At 45.9% G+C, this 19,208-nt stretch overlaps 1 protein-coding gene and 1 long non-coding RNA gene across 15 annotated transcripts in view; one reads left to right on the top strand and one right to left on the bottom strand.

The window, feature by feature from the left end:
• The window catches only part of LOC147027281 (uncharacterized), a 92,034-nt gene extending 77,876 nt beyond the window's left edge, over nucleotides 1–14,158 (bottom strand). The window contains exons 1-3 of one of the 3 annotated variants that reach the window (XR_015058781.1): nucleotides 13,076–14,158; nucleotides 9,476–9,841; nucleotides 3,783–3,905 (exon numbers count right to left, since the gene is read on the bottom strand). This is a non-coding gene — a long non-coding RNA (uncharacterized LOC147027281). Of the gene's footprint in view, nucleotides 1–3,782; nucleotides 3,906–9,475; nucleotides 11,050–13,075 lie in introns of those variants that run through there. The other 2 variants (XR_015058782.1, XR_015058780.1) reach the window with 2 other exon arrangements.
• Nucleotides 12,462–19,208, top strand: part of LOC147027283 (uncharacterized) — a 171,395-nt gene continuing 164,648 nt past the window's right edge. For 4 of the 12 annotated variants that reach the window (XR_015058768.1, XR_015058764.1, XR_015058762.1 and 1 more), the window contains exons 1-2: nucleotides 12,462–12,900; nucleotides 18,561–18,647. Coding sequence is in view for 4 of the 12 variants with exons in the window: in XM_085883544.1 (XP_085739670.1) it covers nucleotides 12,637–12,900; nucleotides 18,561–18,647 (351 nt within the window). In the remaining 8 variants the exon portion in view is untranslated. The remainder of the gene's footprint in view (nucleotides 12,901–18,560; nucleotides 18,648–19,208) is intronic. The other 8 variants (XR_015058767.1, XR_015058766.1, XR_015058763.1 and 5 more) reach the window with 5 other exon arrangements.

Here is a 19,208-nt window from a genome sequence, read left to right on the forward strand (position 1 = left end):
TCCCCTAAATCTATATGCTCTCTTTGCCATTTTCTCTTCCCTCATCTGCACCAAATGTCCAGCCCATCTCAGCCAGCATTTCACTAATCTCCCCATCAAGCTCATCTGCACACCAATCTCCTCCCTTAGTTCATCCATCCTCCTTCACATGGCCATACTGACATAGCCAGTGTGATGTGTCGCAAAGTCAGACCACACGTAGGTTCTTCAGCACGACCGTTTTTAATTGCATCTCCTGCTGCCCTTACTCCACAGGTCTGTGACATCACTCTCTGTTCTGCCTCGTCAGTTCCGGTTCATCATGCATTCATTAAAAATCATGTAACTCCCAATACCACACTGTGGCAAGTGTTTTTGTCCAGTCGATTGACAGAAGCTCCGGAATCGATAATCATTTTCATAGGAGTGTAATCGATTTTGACTGTTGTGGTGTCCATCCACAGTGGGCAATCCACGCAATTCGCCATAACTTTCCCCATGATCATCTTCAGAAGCTGGATGCATAAATCCCAAAGAGTACAGTGAGGTATCCATCAGGATTTGCCATTTTCTCGCCATGCAAACTCGGCTGAAATGGTGAAGTTTGTGAAAGTAATTGCATGATTTCCTCAATTTCAAGTGGTAATTGGTCAATGTTCCAGGACCGAAATTCGTGTTAAACTAAAGAAAATTTGACCCTTCTGACTTGTAATGCAGAAACCAGCACCTATTATGGAGGTGTATGTCCATCCAATCCCCCTTTTCCCTGCAGGGCTTCAAGTAGAGAGTGCACCATGATCTTGGGTTGTCCTCAATCACCACCCGAGGCCTTGTTTATCCTCAATGACCATCAGCTACCTATCCCAATCTACTTGCATGAGGTTGGTACGTTTCCTTCTCTTGCCTCCTCCTGATAATTATTTGCCTTGTTCCAGTGTTGTCTCGGCAGTGTTGTCCCGTTGGCCCCTGCCGGTGCATTGTCTTCTCTCTCTGTCATCTCGCTCTTCTATCGGCCTCAAATTTGTACACAAATAATAGTGCATCAGCTTGGGAGGTCCTCGTGTGCAAAAAATGTACCCTAAGTTACCCACTGGAATTTTGAAGTTGACCACTTCCCTAAACAGAAAAACTTGGTTACCATTTCCATAACCCAGCAACAAGTGCGAAAATGGTGCCTCTTTTGGGGGTTCTGATGGAAATTGTTGGGCCAATTATTAGGGGTAGTGGAAATGAAAACGACTGTTACTTTGCAGTCTTCCACCCGAGAAACACAAACTACCCCTCAAAATTTCGGTTTTGAGACCCTCTTTCATATGATATGCAAAGTAGGTTCATTGGTTCAAGAATCACGTCACGAGAGGTCAAAAGTTAACGAAAATTTGGGTCGTGTGAAAATCTGATCACATCACATCTGTTTGCCATTACATCAATTATACAGCATGTTCCCATTGAGTCATCAGGTCTCAGTGTTCTTGGGTCCTGGTCGCTGAGATGAGCTTCAATTCACAGACAATTTCACTTTTAATTGGCTCGGTCATTCGGCCTTCGTCATCGAAGAGAGGAGACGTTGTACATACATCGTACTGCAGGAGTTCCTCCATAGTCCGTCCTCGTTTCTTTGCAATCTCTCGTGTACGTTTCATCTGTGCATGTTCTCGCTTGTTGAGTTTTGCTTTTTCATTTGTGTGGGAATGAATTCTTGTGGATTTCAGCGAAGGTTTTAAGGTTGGTGCGATGAATCATGTCTGACAGTCGAACGATCTTCTCTATGCGCCTTTCTCTACGAAGTTTCTCGTAGGTATCGTTGCCGATTCTCTCCACAGTGAGCAACTGTTCTCTGATATCTTCTGACATGACTTCCTTGGTGAAGGTATTGTGGAGCATTTTCTCTTTTGGGGGAGTGAGGAAGGGATTCTCATTCTTCTCAATGACATTTAATATGGCTTGAATGTTGGCCTCCTCAAACTCGGTTGCTGCTTTGCTGAATGACCTGTTGACTTCTAACTCATAGGAGGAACTACCGACACCAGCAAGTTCTCTGTGAAGGTTTGTGATGGCAAGCATCTCATGAGTCATGATATATCAGTTCCCACTTGGCAACAAACTTCTTCTTTCTTGAACTACCAATTATTATTGATGCACTTTTCTGGGCTCTGTTGATAGTCTGTTCCAATGCAAGGTCTGCTCCAACCGCTTTGAAATGTCCCATTGTTCGTTTAATCGTTAAAGCGGTGGCCAAAAAGTGATCAGATTGAAAGTCGACCGCTTTCCATTCTGTGCTCTTTTCATTTTATTACAACAAATTGTACTTTATTCATATGATTGTGTTCCTTGGCACCAATGGTGATGGGATAGACCCTCAGAGAGGGTAAAATATGGATGTTGCATGTTCTGTGGGGCATCTTTCAGAGATAGGTCAGATTTTCACTTGACGCAGATTTTCGTGACCTTTTGACCTCTAGTGACCTGATTCTTCAACCAATGACCCTAATTTGCATATCATATGAAAGAGGATCTGAAGACCGACATTTTGAGCAGTCGTTTGTGTTTCGATGGTGTAAGACTGCAAAGTAACAGTCGTTTTCATTTCCACTACCCCTAATAATTGGGCGGACAATTTCCATCAGAACCCCCAAAAGAGGCACCATTTTCGCACTTATTGCCGGGTTATGGAAATGGTAACCAAGTTTTTCTGTTAAGGGAAGTGGTCAACTTCAAAATTCCAGTTGGTAACTTAGGGTACATTTTTTGCACACGAGGACCCCCCTAACGGATACATGATAAAGCCCACACACTGTATGTATGTTTGTTTTTTATGGATTTTTTGTTTTGGTTTAACTGATCTCAAAAATACATGTGATCTCAGTTTATGATGAATACAAAACTAAAATGGAGTTGCTGTGACATTATCTACTTGGTAAATCTTCCAGTGACGTACTAAATGGTTCAAAGGCCTTTCTTATGAAGACGCTTGCATCCTCGCAGAATGATGTTTTTGTTGCATTGAAAATGCAAGGTGCTACCAGTTAGAATGACAGGTGTTTATGTCCTGAAAGCCAAACATGTCCCCGAATGGTTTCCAAGATGCATTTCATAAATACGAGAGCACAGACTCATACGCAGCATGTTTCAAAGGGCTCTTGTTGGTTGTTTTATCATCGGCGTGTTTCCAATTATTCCTGGTTCTGAAACTTTTCGATTGCTTCTTGTATATTTTATGGTGCATCGATCAATTAACTGAACCTTAAACACATTCATGAACAAATCAAAACACAATCCTTGAACCCTGTTCATGAAATGTCTTCGGAACATGCCTACGCCTCTTCCTTGAGGCGTCTGGTGAATTTTAGAGTCTTGTGAGTCAAAGGAGTTAATATCTTCCAGCATTTACATATTCCAGGAATATATTCCAGCCTTCATATATTCCAATTAGCATGACAATATAAAAACAATTTTATTTTGGCTGTTAATTGAAAAATAATACCAGGCATGGTACAACAATGTTGTAGGGATTTCAGGTTATTTGAGATGTTCATCAGACATGATTGAGGCCCATGGAAGAACAAGAGCAGAATGGAATGGGAACAAAATAGAAAGGGGGAAACACTAACAGCAGAGTCGAAGTGAGAGTGAGATCATGTAGAGAGGGAGGACAGATGGGGTGAACAAGATACACACAAGCCAAACGAAACGCAGCGAGAAGAGGAAGGGGATAGCAGGGATGAAACATTAAAGGAACAAACCAACTGACAACAAACAAACGAAAAGGGGGTGTGGGAGAGGGGGAAAAAAATCACAATCACCTGGAAAATGGGAGTGCTTGGGAATGGAGTCATTTGTGGTAGAAAAGATCATGAGAATGTTTTGGGGGATGACCTGAGGTCGTGGTGAACAGCTGCCTTGAAGCCCTGGAGGGAGGAATGGGACTGAACAGACCAAGAAGTTGGTTCCACAGACGATAGAAAAGAGGAAACAATGATAATAATTTTGTGTTGCGAACAAAGATGTGGACATTGAACGAGACAACGATGTATCCATCCATGACCATACTCCATTTCCACAGGATTAGGTCCACCGAAGTGGCAGACCAAACCGGAACAGGTCACCAGTCCGTTGCAGGGTTACAGAGAAATGAGGAATTCGGCCAGCATAGCACCCGCCACACGATGGCCCACTCGTTTCAAAAGGCATCGTGAGATCTTTCGTGTCCACCAGCAAATGCTGGCAGATGAGACAATCGGATCTCAACATCGCCCCTTCGTGAGATGGTGCACTCGTTGACGCAAAGCACATCAAGCAAAACACCATGATGAGGGTTTATTGTCAGGTCAGGAGTCCAACAAAGACAAGCCAGCTTACAGTTGAGCGAGTTATACGTCTGAGCATCCTATCAACTTACAATATAATGATTAGTAACACATAATCCAACAGAACACGTTCTCATCGAAACAAATTCCACGTCCATTGGAACCAAGCACTCCCAGCTGCCAACATCGCCATGTTTGTGAACCATCTTTGCACCAGACCTGATCTCTTGCCAGTGTGGAAATTTCCCAACCACTCTCACTTTCCTGGCAGAGTTTCTCGCCCAAACATCTTTCTCATTTGCTCCAACTGCGTGGAATGGCGACGTGGAAGCTTCTTGTTTGGCCTCAGATCTTTGGAGCGTTCTGGTGATTGACACCCAGAAGCAAATGTAAGATGATTTGATGATCCTGAGATCAATCCGGCATGCATTGGCACCTTTTCGTCATATTTTGATCGAATAGGGAGAAGCAGATTTGGTCGAAAGAGGTTTCCTTGTTCTGAGGGAAGAGTAGCTGATCCTCTTCGCTCTGGCAGGTATCGTCGCTGGGAGGAAAATGGTGTAAGATTGCTGACGAGTCCATCTGAAGAACGACGATTAGGCAAGTTTATCGATCCATGTGACATTTTCGAACCGTTTCCATCGGTGATGTCAATGGGAACATAGTTTGTGGACTTCATAAAGGCCATTTCAGTTGACAGTTCCTGATGCTGTTCTTTGCCGGAGAGAGCGATGATGAAAGATTCCTAACTGTCCCATGGACTCCACCAAATCATCTGATGGGAGAGTGTTGCGTCTTGTCATCGCAGGACACTGCACCGGCACGGTCTGGCCTTTTCTTATTGTTGGTGCTGTTGTTGATAAAGTGGACCTCACAGGACAGCATAAGCTAGACTGTCCTGCTGGAAGGGTAGACCCAGGTAACTAAATATTACTATTGATCTCTACAAGAAACTTGTTAACTGAATACCCCCAAGTTACCAAGAGCATATCAGACAGGAAACCAAAGATTACTCTTGATGCTTCTAATCATTGGTAAATAAAGTTATGTGTGGGAGATATGCCCGTTATGTTGGAATGTAGATAGATGGCAACATTTGGCACAATCTGAAGTCTGTTGTTGTTGTTGTTGTTGTTGTTGTTGTTGTTGTTGTTGTTGTTGTACAATCGTCCTCATGCAAGCCATTTCAGTTCCATCGTACTGTATTTGGTAATTTATAAAACAGTACCCCATTAGGCGTGCCCACCTGTCGCTTCGTTCTCGGGTTCAATCAAAAGACAACACGTCGTACTTCACAAACGAATCCAGGTCTGTCTGTGAGTGTCAATGATGAAGTAAAATGAAGATATTGTTGTTGCTTTTGTGGTGGCAACATCGTTATGACACTGGCACTTCAATACATGACATTTTTGAAACAAGTAACAAAAATGGCAAAATAGTGCATTATCCTGCATTTCGAGTTTAGACCACACAATTTCCTCAATAAAAACGACATATTTACCATAGAATCTTCCTCTTTCTAACTTCCTCTTTCACACAGTTTACACTATGTGAAGCGATGCTGTACGCAATGTGTGTCGCCTTGGTCCGCCCGCACGAGTACTGTTTCGCAATCTCGCTGTCTGGAAACATTCGTGTCGCCAGTTTTGAAAAGTGATCGTTAACGGCTCGTGACAAGTTGTGTTCTACAACAAATCCTTGGAACAGGACTTCAGCGTTTATTGCCGACGCTGTCTGTGTTTTCGGCAAAAACATTTTCATTAAGGGCGTGCTTTTGACAGCGTTCGCGTTTTTCACGTGGTTGTTCGTTTTCATGTGAGTGGCAATATCTCCGTAGCCGCTGTGAGACGCAGATGTTATTCACAGATGAACATGCTATTCCAACACAGATGAACATGCTATTCCAACGCAACTAACAAGGACCAAATTCGTTGTGCCAGGGTTCGTTATGATCAGGCACTATCATCAGGGTCGCATATCGCCAAAGGACCAGGTCGAAAGAGAGAAATTCCCGAAGTATGTCTGGAGTCATCAAACTCCTCCACACCATTCACTCGGTCATCCACAAACCCCGATGACAAGGCTTTGTGCTTGACAAGAAGTCAAGGATGATACCTGTATCAAACACATCACGATGAGTCGATTTCTGTACCATGATCAAACCAAGGCTGATCTGATGGAGTACTTGGCAGAGAAAACTCTAGAATACAACCGCGATTCAACAAAGGTGGTAGTCATTTCGGCATCTGGGCGGAGGTCGAGCAACAGGCGTCTCCAATTTGAGGTGAATAACCATGAGGAGGCCGATACGTTGATGATCCAGCAAGCAATAGCTGCATCACAGCAACACACGGGAGATATTGAGCTGACGATATTCTCACCTGATACGGATGTTCTGGTTCTTGCCATAGCAAACTATCATCTCCTGCCAAGACACACATCTATCTCAATGGCATCTAGCATTGTCAAAATCGAGCCAATCTGGAAGGCCCTTGGTGAGGAGAGAACCCAGGCATTGCCAGCCTTCCATGCATTCACAGGTGCCGATAATACTGGGCGGTTCGCTCGACATGGAAAGGCAAAGTGGTTCCAGTGCTACTTGAAGGCCGATGACGACATGGTCGATGCCTTTGCTATGCTCTGTGAGGATGCTGAACTGTCAAAGGACCAATACACAACTTGAGCAAGTTTTGTCTGTTCAGGTTATTGTCCAAGTGGTGTCAATATTTCCAGCATCCCTGAACTTCGGTGGCATCTCTTCTGTAAGAACATGGCTGAGAATGATAAGCTACCACCAACTGTCGGTGCTCTGAGGCAGCATATCATGTGGGTACATATCCAGGCATACGTTTGGGGTCAAGCAACAATTTCTCAGCAAACATTTCTTGATCCATTCAAGAATGGCTTCCACAAGGACACGAGTGGTCAACTCAAACCGACAACAGACATTCTCCCTGCACCAAAGGCAATTATCGAGATGATAAGGTGCCAGTGCAAGACAGAATGTTCATCACAGAGATATCCCTGCAGGGCCAAGAACTTAACATGCACTGATCTTTGCATGTGCAGCACTTGGTGTGAGAATGTCGAGGACTCAAACATTGAACGGCATGAACGGGGTCTGAAGGCATTTCCTGGGTAACCTCACTGGTGTCTGAAGCCGCCATGTTTTTTGGCCTAGATGTTAGCTTCAGATTTGAAAGTATCAGCAGTTCCGACTCAGGGGCAAATCCAGGAATTGGGTCGGGGGTTTCCAAATAACAGAAAATCTAAATCATATGAACGTTATGAAAACTTTATTGCAGCTTTCAAATATATGCACATTCACATATTCTTTGATCTGCATGTATTGTGCAAAAATATATAAAAGTTAATTAAAGTAATATTTAAATGCATAACTAAAAATAAAATAGCTTGAATTCAATAAACTTCAAGTTTCAATCTTAAATATCATGACCAGTGAGACCTACCTGAGTGATGGTAGTGCCTATTTGACATACAAACAACTATATGACATCCGACAGGGTGCCCCACAGAAAACAAGGAAATTTGAGATTTTGAGATTTATTTTGCTGTATTTTACCATATCAATAATAATCTAACATATAAATAAAGTGTATCTTTGTTTTACACTACATCCAAGTTTGCTTTTGTTTTGTTTGAAAATAAAGTGCATCTTTGTTTTACACTACATCTAAGTTTGCTTTTGTTTTATTTTAAATAAACTGGACCAAATTTCCTGGTTTTCTGTGGGGCATCCTGTAGAAGGAGTTCTGGGTGACCAGGGAACCCCTGGGTTTTCCACTATAATGGTAAATATTTTTTGTTGGGGCTTCCAGGCAACCAGGAAACCCCCCTGGATTTGCCACTGTGACTCCCCCAAAAAGTGTTGATTTGTCCAATTCGGACATTGCACGGGCATTTCCGGGTGCATCGTGGTAAGTTTTGTGCTGAGGGCTATCTTTGGGATCGGTACTGAGCCCCGGACAGCTTCCAAATGTAGTTCGTTTGTTATAATATTCCCAGGGATGGTTTTTAGAGTGAGTGAGAGAGTGAGAGGTTATCTTATCCTGCGCATCGTACGTCTGTCCGTCCACAAATACTTGCAACTTCTTTTTAGAAAGTACACATACAATTTCAATGAAATTTGACCACAACCTTCATCATCCATGATGGCATAAAAGAAAAATTGGTCTCATGGGTTCCACAGAGGGAGTTTATGGCAAGGTGGTGGGGGGAGTGGGTTACCTCTTGAAAGAGGTATTTGCTTTCTTCTCAAACAATACACACAATTCCAATGAAACTTGACAATCATCTTCACCACCCATAATGTACAAAAGTTTGTTCACGGCATTAAAAAAATTGACGTCCAGGAGGGTCGATGGGGAGAGGGGGTTTGCCCCCCAAAATATGCATTTTCTTTCTTCTCAGAAACTACATGCAATTTCGATGAAACTTGACCACAACCTTTATCATCCATGATACACCAAGGTTTGTTCATGGCATTAAAAAAATCCATAGGTATTTACTTTCTTCTCCTACCAGGTGAGTGCCCAGGGGTTTTGCCCCTACATTTAATATCTCTGAGTTTCTTTGTCATCATTCCTGTAGGTCCAGCTATCATGGGTACAACTTTGACATTCTTCAGCTCCGAGGATACTCTCACTTCATCATTGAGGTCTTGGTGTTTGGTCATTTTCTTGATTTCTGCATCGTTTAGTGCAAAATCACTGGTATGAACACCTCAATAAGCAATGCCTTCTTCTATTTTTTTTTGTTCCGAAGTAAGATATCTGTTCAACACTTTGTTTTCGATGATCATGCTTGATGGGATCATTAGTTCGTACGTGAGAGGAAAGTACAACCATGTTTTCAGTGATTACTTTTGGTTCCTGTTCCCACAAATTTTCTGGAACTGGGACATCAAAGTTTTTGCAGATGTGCCAGCACATTACATTTTCAACTCTGTTGTTGAGGTTTTGTAATTTTTATCATCGGTACACTTCAACTGTGAAAGACGGAATCTGAAACAAAAATCCTGAAAATCACATTGTATGATTTTAAAATAATTAATTTGCATTTTATTGCATGAAATAAGTATTTGATCACCTTCCAACCAGTAAGAATTCCGGCTCTCACAGACCTGTTAGTTTTGTCTTTAAGAAGTCATCCCATTCTCCACTCATTACCTGTATTAACTGCACCTGTTTGAACTTGTTATCTGCATAAAAGACAGCTGTCCACATTCAATCAATCAGACTCCAACCTCTCCACAATGGGCAAGACCAGAAAGCTGTCGAAGGACATCAGGGACAAAATTGTAGACTTGCACAAGGCTGGGATGGGCGACAGGACAATAGGCAAGCAGCTTGGTGAGAAGGCAACAACTGTTGGCGCAATTATTAGAAAATGAAAGAAGTTCAAGAAAACAGTCAATCTCCCTCGGTCTGGGGCTCCATGCAAGATCTCACCTCGTGGAGCCTCAATGATCATGAGAAAGGTGAGGGATCAGCCCAGAACGACATGGCAGGACCTGGTCAATGACCTGAAGAGAGCTGGGACCACAGTATCAAAATAAACCATCAGTAACACACTACGCCGTCATGGATTAAAATCCTGCAGCGGCCGCAAGGTCCCTCTGCTCAAGCCAGCGCATGTCCAGGCCTGTCTGAAGTTTGCCAATGACCATCTGGATGATCCTCACCATCTGTGTGAGTTTGATGGGTGAGGTTGGTTGGATGAGTGAGTTGGATTGTTCAGATTGGTTGGATGAGTGAGTTTGACGTGTGAGATTGGTTGAATGAACGACCATCAGGGGAGGTGGTGATTGTGAGGGATGGTGGTGGTGGTGGTGGTGATGGTGTGTGTGTGTGTGTGTGTGTGTGTGTGTGTGTGTGTGTGTGTGTGTGTGTGTGTGTGTGTGTGTGTGTGTGTGTCGGGTCGTTGTGCCTTTAGTAGGTGGTCGTGGGGGATGGGGGTGGTTGTGGACCAGGATTGGACCAACCTCATGCCAGTCAAACTCACTCATCCAACCAATCAAAGTCACTCATCAAACTCACTCATCCAAACAAACTCGTCCGACGACAGGTACGACAACTGATTGTGTCAAAACTCACCTGGCAACCACTGACCCAACGAAGCATGTGGCGCCGAATCATGCAGAATCATTCCGGGGAAAAAAAATAAAAATTTCAAAAAAAATTAAAATAAAATTTTGAGACGAGAATCATGGGAATCATGCGTAATTTCGGTCGATTTTTTTTTTTTTTACGAGACACCATATTAAAACTACGAAAGTTAGTATATATAAGCTTGGATGAAATCACGCGTGATTCCCGTCATCAAAACATACAAAACGGTGGCCGTCTCAATGAAGGTTGAATTCTGTGCTGAAATCACCCAAAATTCGTCTAAAACTGTTAAAAAAACAACCCACGAAAACATGGATTAGCCACAGTGGCCAATGGGTGGTTTAAAATACTCGTGCGGGCCCGTAGGTGCGTAAACGACTCCTGGATTGGGGCATTTTTTCACCCCCCCTCTCGCCCCCGACTCTCTCCCCTCTCTCGTGGGTGAGGCGTGCCAGTATGTGCAGCTTCGTTCCTTCACTCTCGTAAACGAAGACTGGATTGGGGCATTTTTTCAATTAGATCGGAACAACCGTATCATAAATGGCCATAACTTGGGAAACACCTGGGAAACATACTCAGGTCCCCAGCGTCAATTGTGACGTCATATCAAACAAATAAGAATTGTGACGCACCTCTCTCGCCCCCCCCATAGCTCCCCCCTAGTCTTGCCCCTCCTCTCTCGCCCCTCCTCTCTCGCCCCTCTCGCTCGCCCCACTCTCGCCCCTCCTCTCTCCCCTCTCTTGAATTGTGACGCCCCCCTCTCTTCCTTCCCTCTCTCGTCCCCCTATCTTGCCCCTCTCTCTCTCCCTCCTTCCCCCCTCCTCTCTCGAATTGTGACGCCCCTCTCTCCCTCCCCTCTCTCGTCCCCCTATCTTGCCCCCTCTCCCCCTCCTTCCCCCTTCCTCTTTCCCCCTCCTCTCTCGAATTGTGACGCCCCTCTCTCCCTCCCCTCTCTCGTCCCCCTATCTTCTCCCCTCTCTCATCCCCCTATCTTCTCCCCTCTCTCCCCTCCTTCCTCTCCCTCTTTTCCCCCTCCTCTTCCCCCCCTCCTCTCTCGAATTGTGACGCCCCCTCTCTCTCGTCCCTTCTCTCTCCCGCCCAAACCTTGGGATTAATTAATAATTTGAACAATAAATTCAAACCTTGGGAAACAGCTGAAACGGATGAAGAACGACATAAAACCTTGAAAAGGCACATTTTTCCCAGCGTCAATTGTCCCCAGCGCCAACTGTGATGTCAGAGCAAACGAAGAATTGTGATGTCAATCGTGCAAAAAAACCCCATTAATTGTGATGTCATTCGTGATGTCATAGCACCGTTTCTTGTCATTGGTTGACAGATAAATGGCCGTAACTTGGGAACCGCTTGTCCGATTGATATCAAACCTTGAAAAGGCACATCCACAGGGCCCCAGCAATAAACCTGGCAAGTTTCAACAAGATCGGACGAGTGGTTGTCGAGAAACAGCGGTTGTGGACACACACACACACACAGACACAGACACAGACACACAGAGACAGACACACACACAGACACACACACACAGACAGGCACACACAGACACACACACAGACACACACACACACACACACAGACACAGACACACAGAGACAGACACACACACACACACACACAGACACACAGACACACAGACAGACAGACACACACACACAGACACACACACACACACACACAGACACACACACACAGACACACACACACAGACACACAAAGACACAGACACCCACACACAGACACACACACACACAAAGACACACAGGGACAGACACACACACACAGACACACACACACACACAAAGACACACAGAGACAGACACACACACACAGACACACACACACAGAGACACAGGCACACACAGAGATACAGTCACACACAGGCACACACAGACACTCACACAGACACAGACACACACACAGACAGACACACACACAGGCACAGACACACACACACAGACACACACACACAGACACACACACACACAGGCACACACACAGACACACACACACAGACACACACAGACACACACACAGACACACACACAGACACACACACACACACACACACACACACACACACACACACACACACACACACACACACACACACACACACACGCACACACTCTGCTGGAATTTTCGATAGATGTATACAGTATGTGAAATCGAATGTATGTGGTGATCATCACGTGTGCCAATAAATGAAGCGACACTTCCGCCTGAGCCAGAGACGTGTGCATTGGTCGATGCTGTTCCCCATTTCCCAGGTAACTATGGAAACAAGTGGACGTTTCAAACATCAACGACCGTTGCTGTTTGTGCCTCTGTTACTACGGGAGACGGTTTCCATGGTGAAAAGCTTCGTGAGCTGTGAGTCGTTATTTGGAGGTGAAGCAAATTTTCCGAAGATGGCGAATCGCATGAATTTCACCCTTCACAAATCTCGCATTCCTCGGCTCATGAACGTGAGTATCTCGGTGTTTATACCTTCTCTCAAATAATGATCGAAAATCCGATTATTTTGTGAACTACTGCTGTTGGCGTTGTAACTCGAACATGGAACTTGAACAACATGATGTGGGGTTTCCGATGATCTGGGGAAGATTGCCGGTTGCATTAAAAAGGAATGTGAATAAATACCTCTTAAGAAGCTGCACGAATGGTGTTTTTCACGGCACGGGAAACACGGCCAGCACGAAACTCGGACGGAGGCCGAGAAAGACGAGTGCACGCCATGTTTGGGCGGGACACGAGTGTGTGAGGTAGAAACGGCTTGTTCTTTCCGACACATGTTGGTGTTCGCCCCGAGCACACGTCAGCGGAGTCGTGTGAACGTGAGCGCTGGGCACGTGTGGAATGGTGGAACTGAACACTGTGTGGAATGGTGGAACTGGACACTGTGTGGAATGGTGGAACGGGACACTGTGTGGAATGGTGGAACTGGACACTGTGTGGAATGTGCTCGAAACGTAATGGTGGAACGGGACACTGTGTGGAATGGTGGAAAGGGACACTGTGTGGAATGGTGGAAAGGGACACTGTGTGGAATGTGCTCGAAACGTAATGGTGGAACGGGACACTGTGTGGAATGGTGGAACGGGACACTGTGTGGAATGGTGGAACGGGACACTGTGTGGAATGTGCTCGAAACGTAATGGTGGAACGGGACACTGTGTGGAATGGTGGAACGGGACACTGTGTGGAATGTGCTCGAAAGCAGACACGAACTTTGCTCGTGAGACGTGCACTCCACGCATTTGTCCATGATGATGGACCTTCGGTCCCGCTGGCAGCGGTGGATTCTCCACGGATGGTGAACGTCTTCTCGTCTCTGATCCTCAGGATGATCCCGAAAATGTTCTTTCTCTTCGGAGCGAGAACTAAACACTGAGTCGCAGGGATTAATACAGAACCAGCGGCTAAAAGTATCGCGGGTTGGATTAGTCACCGAGTGAAAGCAAAATAAATGCGATTTCCGATTGTCCAGTGATTTCCCTCACGACGATCATGCGACATAATTGTCAGGGCGGAGGAGGGGGGGGTTGATGTGCACCAGGTGAACCCCCCCCCCGATCTGCCATTTTAATATACAGCGTGTGTGCGAACATGTTCCTGTGTGTATGTTTATTTTATTGTGTGTACATGTGCGTAATATTGTAACGAATCTGGCGGCCATGAGCACACAACAGACAGTTCCCCGTAGCTCAGTTATTTCGTTAAGTAAATGTGTTATTAGAATCCATCCCCTGTCCCTCATGAGTGATTAAATGTTCGTGCGCTGCGGAGTTATTTTGATGGTCAGGGTTTTCTTTTACATTTTTACATCACCTACAACAATAACAACACCTTCGCTCCATCCTGACGCCACAACGCTCGCGGTGGGCGGAGTTCCAGAAGGACTTGGCACCTCTCTCGACAAATCAGAGATGCGAGCGAGTTTGCTCGGTCGGCCAATGAGAGCCAACGCAGGACAATGTTACTCCTCTTCCTGTTTGAGGAGCGGTCCACCGTGACGCCCCTCCCCCCCCGGGTCCAATCAGCGGACTTGGCGCCCCTTTTGGCCAATCATGGGGGCGACTAGCTCATTTGCGCGCCAAAACCGTCCAGTGAGGGAGAGCGGGTCGGAGGAGGCGGCTCCTCCCCTCTGGAGAAGGAGTGAATAATTGTTCGGCGCGATCCGACTGAGTGGAAGTTGGTTTTTGTTTGCCGGATCTTCACGGATCTTCTGGCCTTGCCTGCTGGCGCTCGCTGCCTTGTCCGACCGCATGCTGGTTGGCGTCCGCCCTTCATCCTCCTTCCCTGGTACTTGGAGTGGCATAGTGGTTGCGGGTTCGAGTCCCGCCGGTCCAGCACGTCGAAGACCACACGAGGTGGACAGGTCCAAGATCGCTCTGATTTCCAGCTCATCTTCCCTCGAGCTGGAAACCTTCAATAAAGACCCAACGGGGTCCATTTCTGGGTATTTGTGCGTGCGTGTGTGTGTGTCCGTGGGCCCGGTCTATAAGTAGGATCGTTAAGTGCTTTTGCTTGTACATTTGGTACATTTCTTATTCGGATGACTCTGCTCTTTGTGTGTTCCCTTCCCCCCCCCCCATTGTAAATAAATCCCCTCTTGTTGAATGTCCCAGCCCGTCCCTCAATGTCCCTCATTGCTGCCGTAATCGTAAGATCGGCCCGGCAGGATTCTGGAACTCTCCGCTCGGCAACGGCCCGGATCGCGCAGATCCTGCCGACGGTGAATTTCCTTGGTAGTTTGGACAACGTGGGTATTTAGGTAAATTGAAATTTAAAAATGTAAAAGAGACAACGGAAATGAAAACAGAGACATGGGGATTAGAAGAAGGAGAGGAGAAACGACAGGAAATAGACGGACACACACACACGTAAAGATAATGAGGGACAATGGGGTTGAGCTGGTAGAATGTATTGGGACCCGGTATGAGCATCAGGATAGCCTCCTTCAGGAACAGAGGGAGATGGGAGGTTCCCTTGAAGTGGACTGCGGCCAGGTGGGTCCGGTCGGTCCAAACGAGGTCGAGCGGGTGAGTGATGCAAACGGGTCCATGCAGAGTTTGGGGGTGGAGGCTTCGGGATCCCTTGTGAGGACTCCCACCCCCAATGTGTTTGTCCCCAATGTGATTGTCCCAGAGTGTGTGCGGGTGTGTCGAAATGTGTGTCAAAAGGTGTGCAGAATGCGAGTGTCATGGCGTGCGTGAGTGCATGCGAGGAATTGGAACATGGACCGATCCAGACAGGAGACTGGTCTCGCGAGCCGAATGGGCAGCTATTAAGTGTTATGGGAACCGCGCCGGTTTCACGAGACGTCACGTACGGGGCCCGTTTCGCATTTAGCGAGTGGCCCTCACGCGCCGCGCGTCTTCGTGGTGGGAACCCGGCGCGGAAACGCTCCGCGTGAGATTCAACAATGCCTTGTGGACGGCTAAAATGGCGGCGAGTGTTTGAATTCGGCAAACGGGTCCCCATGCAAGCGCGTGTGCGAGGCATCGTTGCGCGCCGTGTGTGCTGTTCACAGAACGCGCGGAGCGAGCCCCCGGGATGACACGCTTGGGCTGGCCTGCACGGCAAGCCGTACAGATTCTGTAGGTGAGTGACGTCACCGGGGATTTCCCAGCGAGAGTTGCAGGTGTGCTGCACACGTTGGCTCGCATGGGAAATCCCTCAAAGGCGAGTGCTTGACGGCGCTACCACAAGGCCTCGATTATTGCCTGATGGAAGGAATGAACGAGGGACTTGGCGGTGCAAAAATTTTTTTGAAATCCTCGCTCCAAGTACACGGCCTCGCAGGATTTGGTAAGCATCCTGTTTGGGCAAAGGAGCACCAGTTAGTGGGAAGGGTTTAGGTTAGTTAGAACGGTCTCATGGGGGCATGAGCCATCTCATGAGGGCTCGTGGACTAATTGGTGAGAAAGTACATTTAGATTGAGAATGGAAAATGGACTTTGGGAGACATGGACAGACCAGGAATGTGTTGTGGGGACGTAGCTTAGCTACGTCGATTAAATGGAACGTGCACTCGTTTGAGGGATGACAAGGGGCACGAGTTAGTGGAATTTAGTTTGCAGAATGGCAGTGTGGAGTGTTGGTGTGAAATGAAAAATGTATATAATGAGTGAATGTGGGACAGTGGGCATGAATGTGTGAATGGAGTGAATGCAGAATGTATAGTGTGAATGAATGAGTAGGGGGAGGAGTGAATCCCATCTCAGGGGATCCCAGGGTCAGTGTAATGTTTGTTCAACTTATCAAAAGGAGGTCGTTTTGTTGTTGGTGTTGAGAGATGGCACGAAACCCATTTAGAGGGGTACAAGAGTCCATGGACCAGCTGGGAGCGTGGATTGGAAAGGTGAGTTTTGAGTCGAAGGCACCCCGGGCACAGAAAAGTTGGCCAGAGTCGGCCAAGCGTCCATGGGACCGGGATAGTGTAGTGGGCAAGGGCGACCCGCGGAATGGGACCCGTAGCGCCAAAATGCCACGTGGGCATCGGAGGGGGTGGGCAATGCCGGGAAGGGCAACCCTACCACGTTCATAGGCAGTAGGTAGGCCCGGAGAAAGCCTCAGGGCCTGGGGGTGCCGTCGTTAGAGTCCGGCAGGAGGGAAATCCCTGCCATGTGAGCCACGCTGCCCAGCCATGAAATTGTGCAAGGGCATGAGTGAAAATTTGACAGCTTGGCCCAAATTTATAACGGGACACCAACACAGGCGACGGGAATCATGGTTTCTATAACCAATTACTTAAAGTGACAGGCGTTTTGAAAAGCCCCGAGGTAGTTTAAAGTTAATAAATGCTAGGATAGTGAGGAAACGTGTACCCCTTCGCACCATCCATCCTTTCACTTTCCGCAGGCTGCTGGACCCACCTTGGGAAAGATTGCTGAATTGTGAGGAGGTTGTTCTGAGGCTTTGTAGGGCCTCGAGGAAGGTCACTAGTCTCTCCCTAATTCCCCTTCAAAAAGGATCATGGAGGTTGGGAGTAGACGGACAGGATAGGCGAGCCGGTCAAAGACAGTGAGGGGGTAAGGGACAAGCAATTATTTCAAAAAATATATGGATACATATAAAAAGGGGATAAATTTTGTTGTTTTCTTGTTGCAATCTAAGGGAGTGGGTATGGACAAATACAGGCAAAGGCGATAGGTTGGGGGGAGACAGTAGGTTAGGTCCGAGCCCGTTTTCGGAGCGGCCGGCACCACCGCACTCCCTCCACAGAGCCTCGCAGACAAGACCAACGGCCAGCCATTACGGGGTATTTTCTGTAGAGTGGTGAGAAAAAATTATATATAATCCATTTTAAATTCTGGCTGTTGCACAACAACATGTGAAAAAGTCAAGGCGTGTGAATACTTTTTGAAAGCACTGTGGGTTTCTGAAGGTTATCAACTTAAAGTGGCAATTGGGAACAGGGAGATGATAATGTACAGAAGCATCAATTGTTTTTTGAGTAACAGGTGGGATAAGGGGTCTGTTTTCATCGAGAGTCGTCAAGCTCATCAGTGGATTTATGAGACACACGTGGGTGGGGATTGCCAGCAGTCTTGAAGGACTCAATAAACTGGTGGAAAACAACAGAAAAAGAAAGATAATTGCAGGGTAATGTTTTTTTTTTTTGTTTTTTTTTTAATGAATACAAAACTTTCACAGTTATTCTTTTTGTTTTGCTCATTTCAACTTCCCTGTTCCATGGAACATGTTCTTCCAAATACAATAATGCAAATAACTGCTCATTAAACTGATGTCACAAAGACAGACATTCAGGCCTGATATGTCGATTGAAAATGAATGGTGTTCACTTGCTTATCCTTGGAGATTTTTGGAAGAGCTTGCAAATGGGTGTTAAACCCATAGACTCCTCGAGAGAAGGACTGGAACCTCCCCTGCTCGGGGTTTGTATTAGAGTCAGTGGTTAAACCCCATTCTTTTTTGATATATTTTTTCCCCATTACATTCGGTCTTCAGCTGGGTTGGCTGATAATGATTATAAATGGTGAGTTGCTTCACAAGTTAATATGGTAACCAGTTTGTCAGTGAAATTTATCAGTTGAAGTGTCCAGTCTTGTCATTATTCCAATTTTGAAACATCTTTTGTTTTCATGCTGTTCTTCTGCAGAAACACACAAATCGGACTCTTCCTCCTCTGGCCATTGAGCCGTGTGGTGAGAAAAGGACCCCGTACGTGAATGCTCTTCGTGAAAAGGTAATTACCCCGCGCATGCAAAGTGAACATCGTTGTGAAGAAATTGGTTCATGTCCATCATCCATCCCTCTTTCTGTCTTATCAGTTGATGATCAAGGAACAACTTGTATAAATCTAATGTTATATTTTGAACATCAATGGGAAATGAATCTTAAGTTTGTCATGACTGTACTTCAGCTCTGAACTTGTCCTGACTGCGTATTCACAGAGAGTGTGAGACAATATTTTTTCTCCTTTTGCCTGCCTGGCAGTGAAGGAAAAATGAAATTCATTCCAAACAAGAAGTATACTGTTTTTCAGGATGTTATAAAGGACAGAAACAACAGGCCTGAAGATCAAAGGGAACATGTTAGATCGAGTGATGTAATAGACTTGAGGAAAAACGGCGGTAAAACTCGGAATCTATTTATTTATATGCCATTAAACCTCTTTAAGCCATTTATTTCAATATAATTATCGACATGAAAACTGCAGAACACAAATCGCCTTCGTAATGCTTCTAAGAACCATGCTATATATCGACATATAGCAAGAGAGAGCGTGGCATGTGAATGGGTGCAG

Source organism: Eptatretus burgeri, chromosome 5 (assembly GCF_056783735.1).
Source record: "Eptatretus burgeri isolate ZD-2024b chromosome 5, Ebu_testis_v1, whole genome shotgun sequence".
In the NCBI taxonomy this organism is placed as follows: Eukaryota; Metazoa; Chordata; class Myxini; order Myxiniformes; family Myxinidae; genus Eptatretus; species Eptatretus burgeri.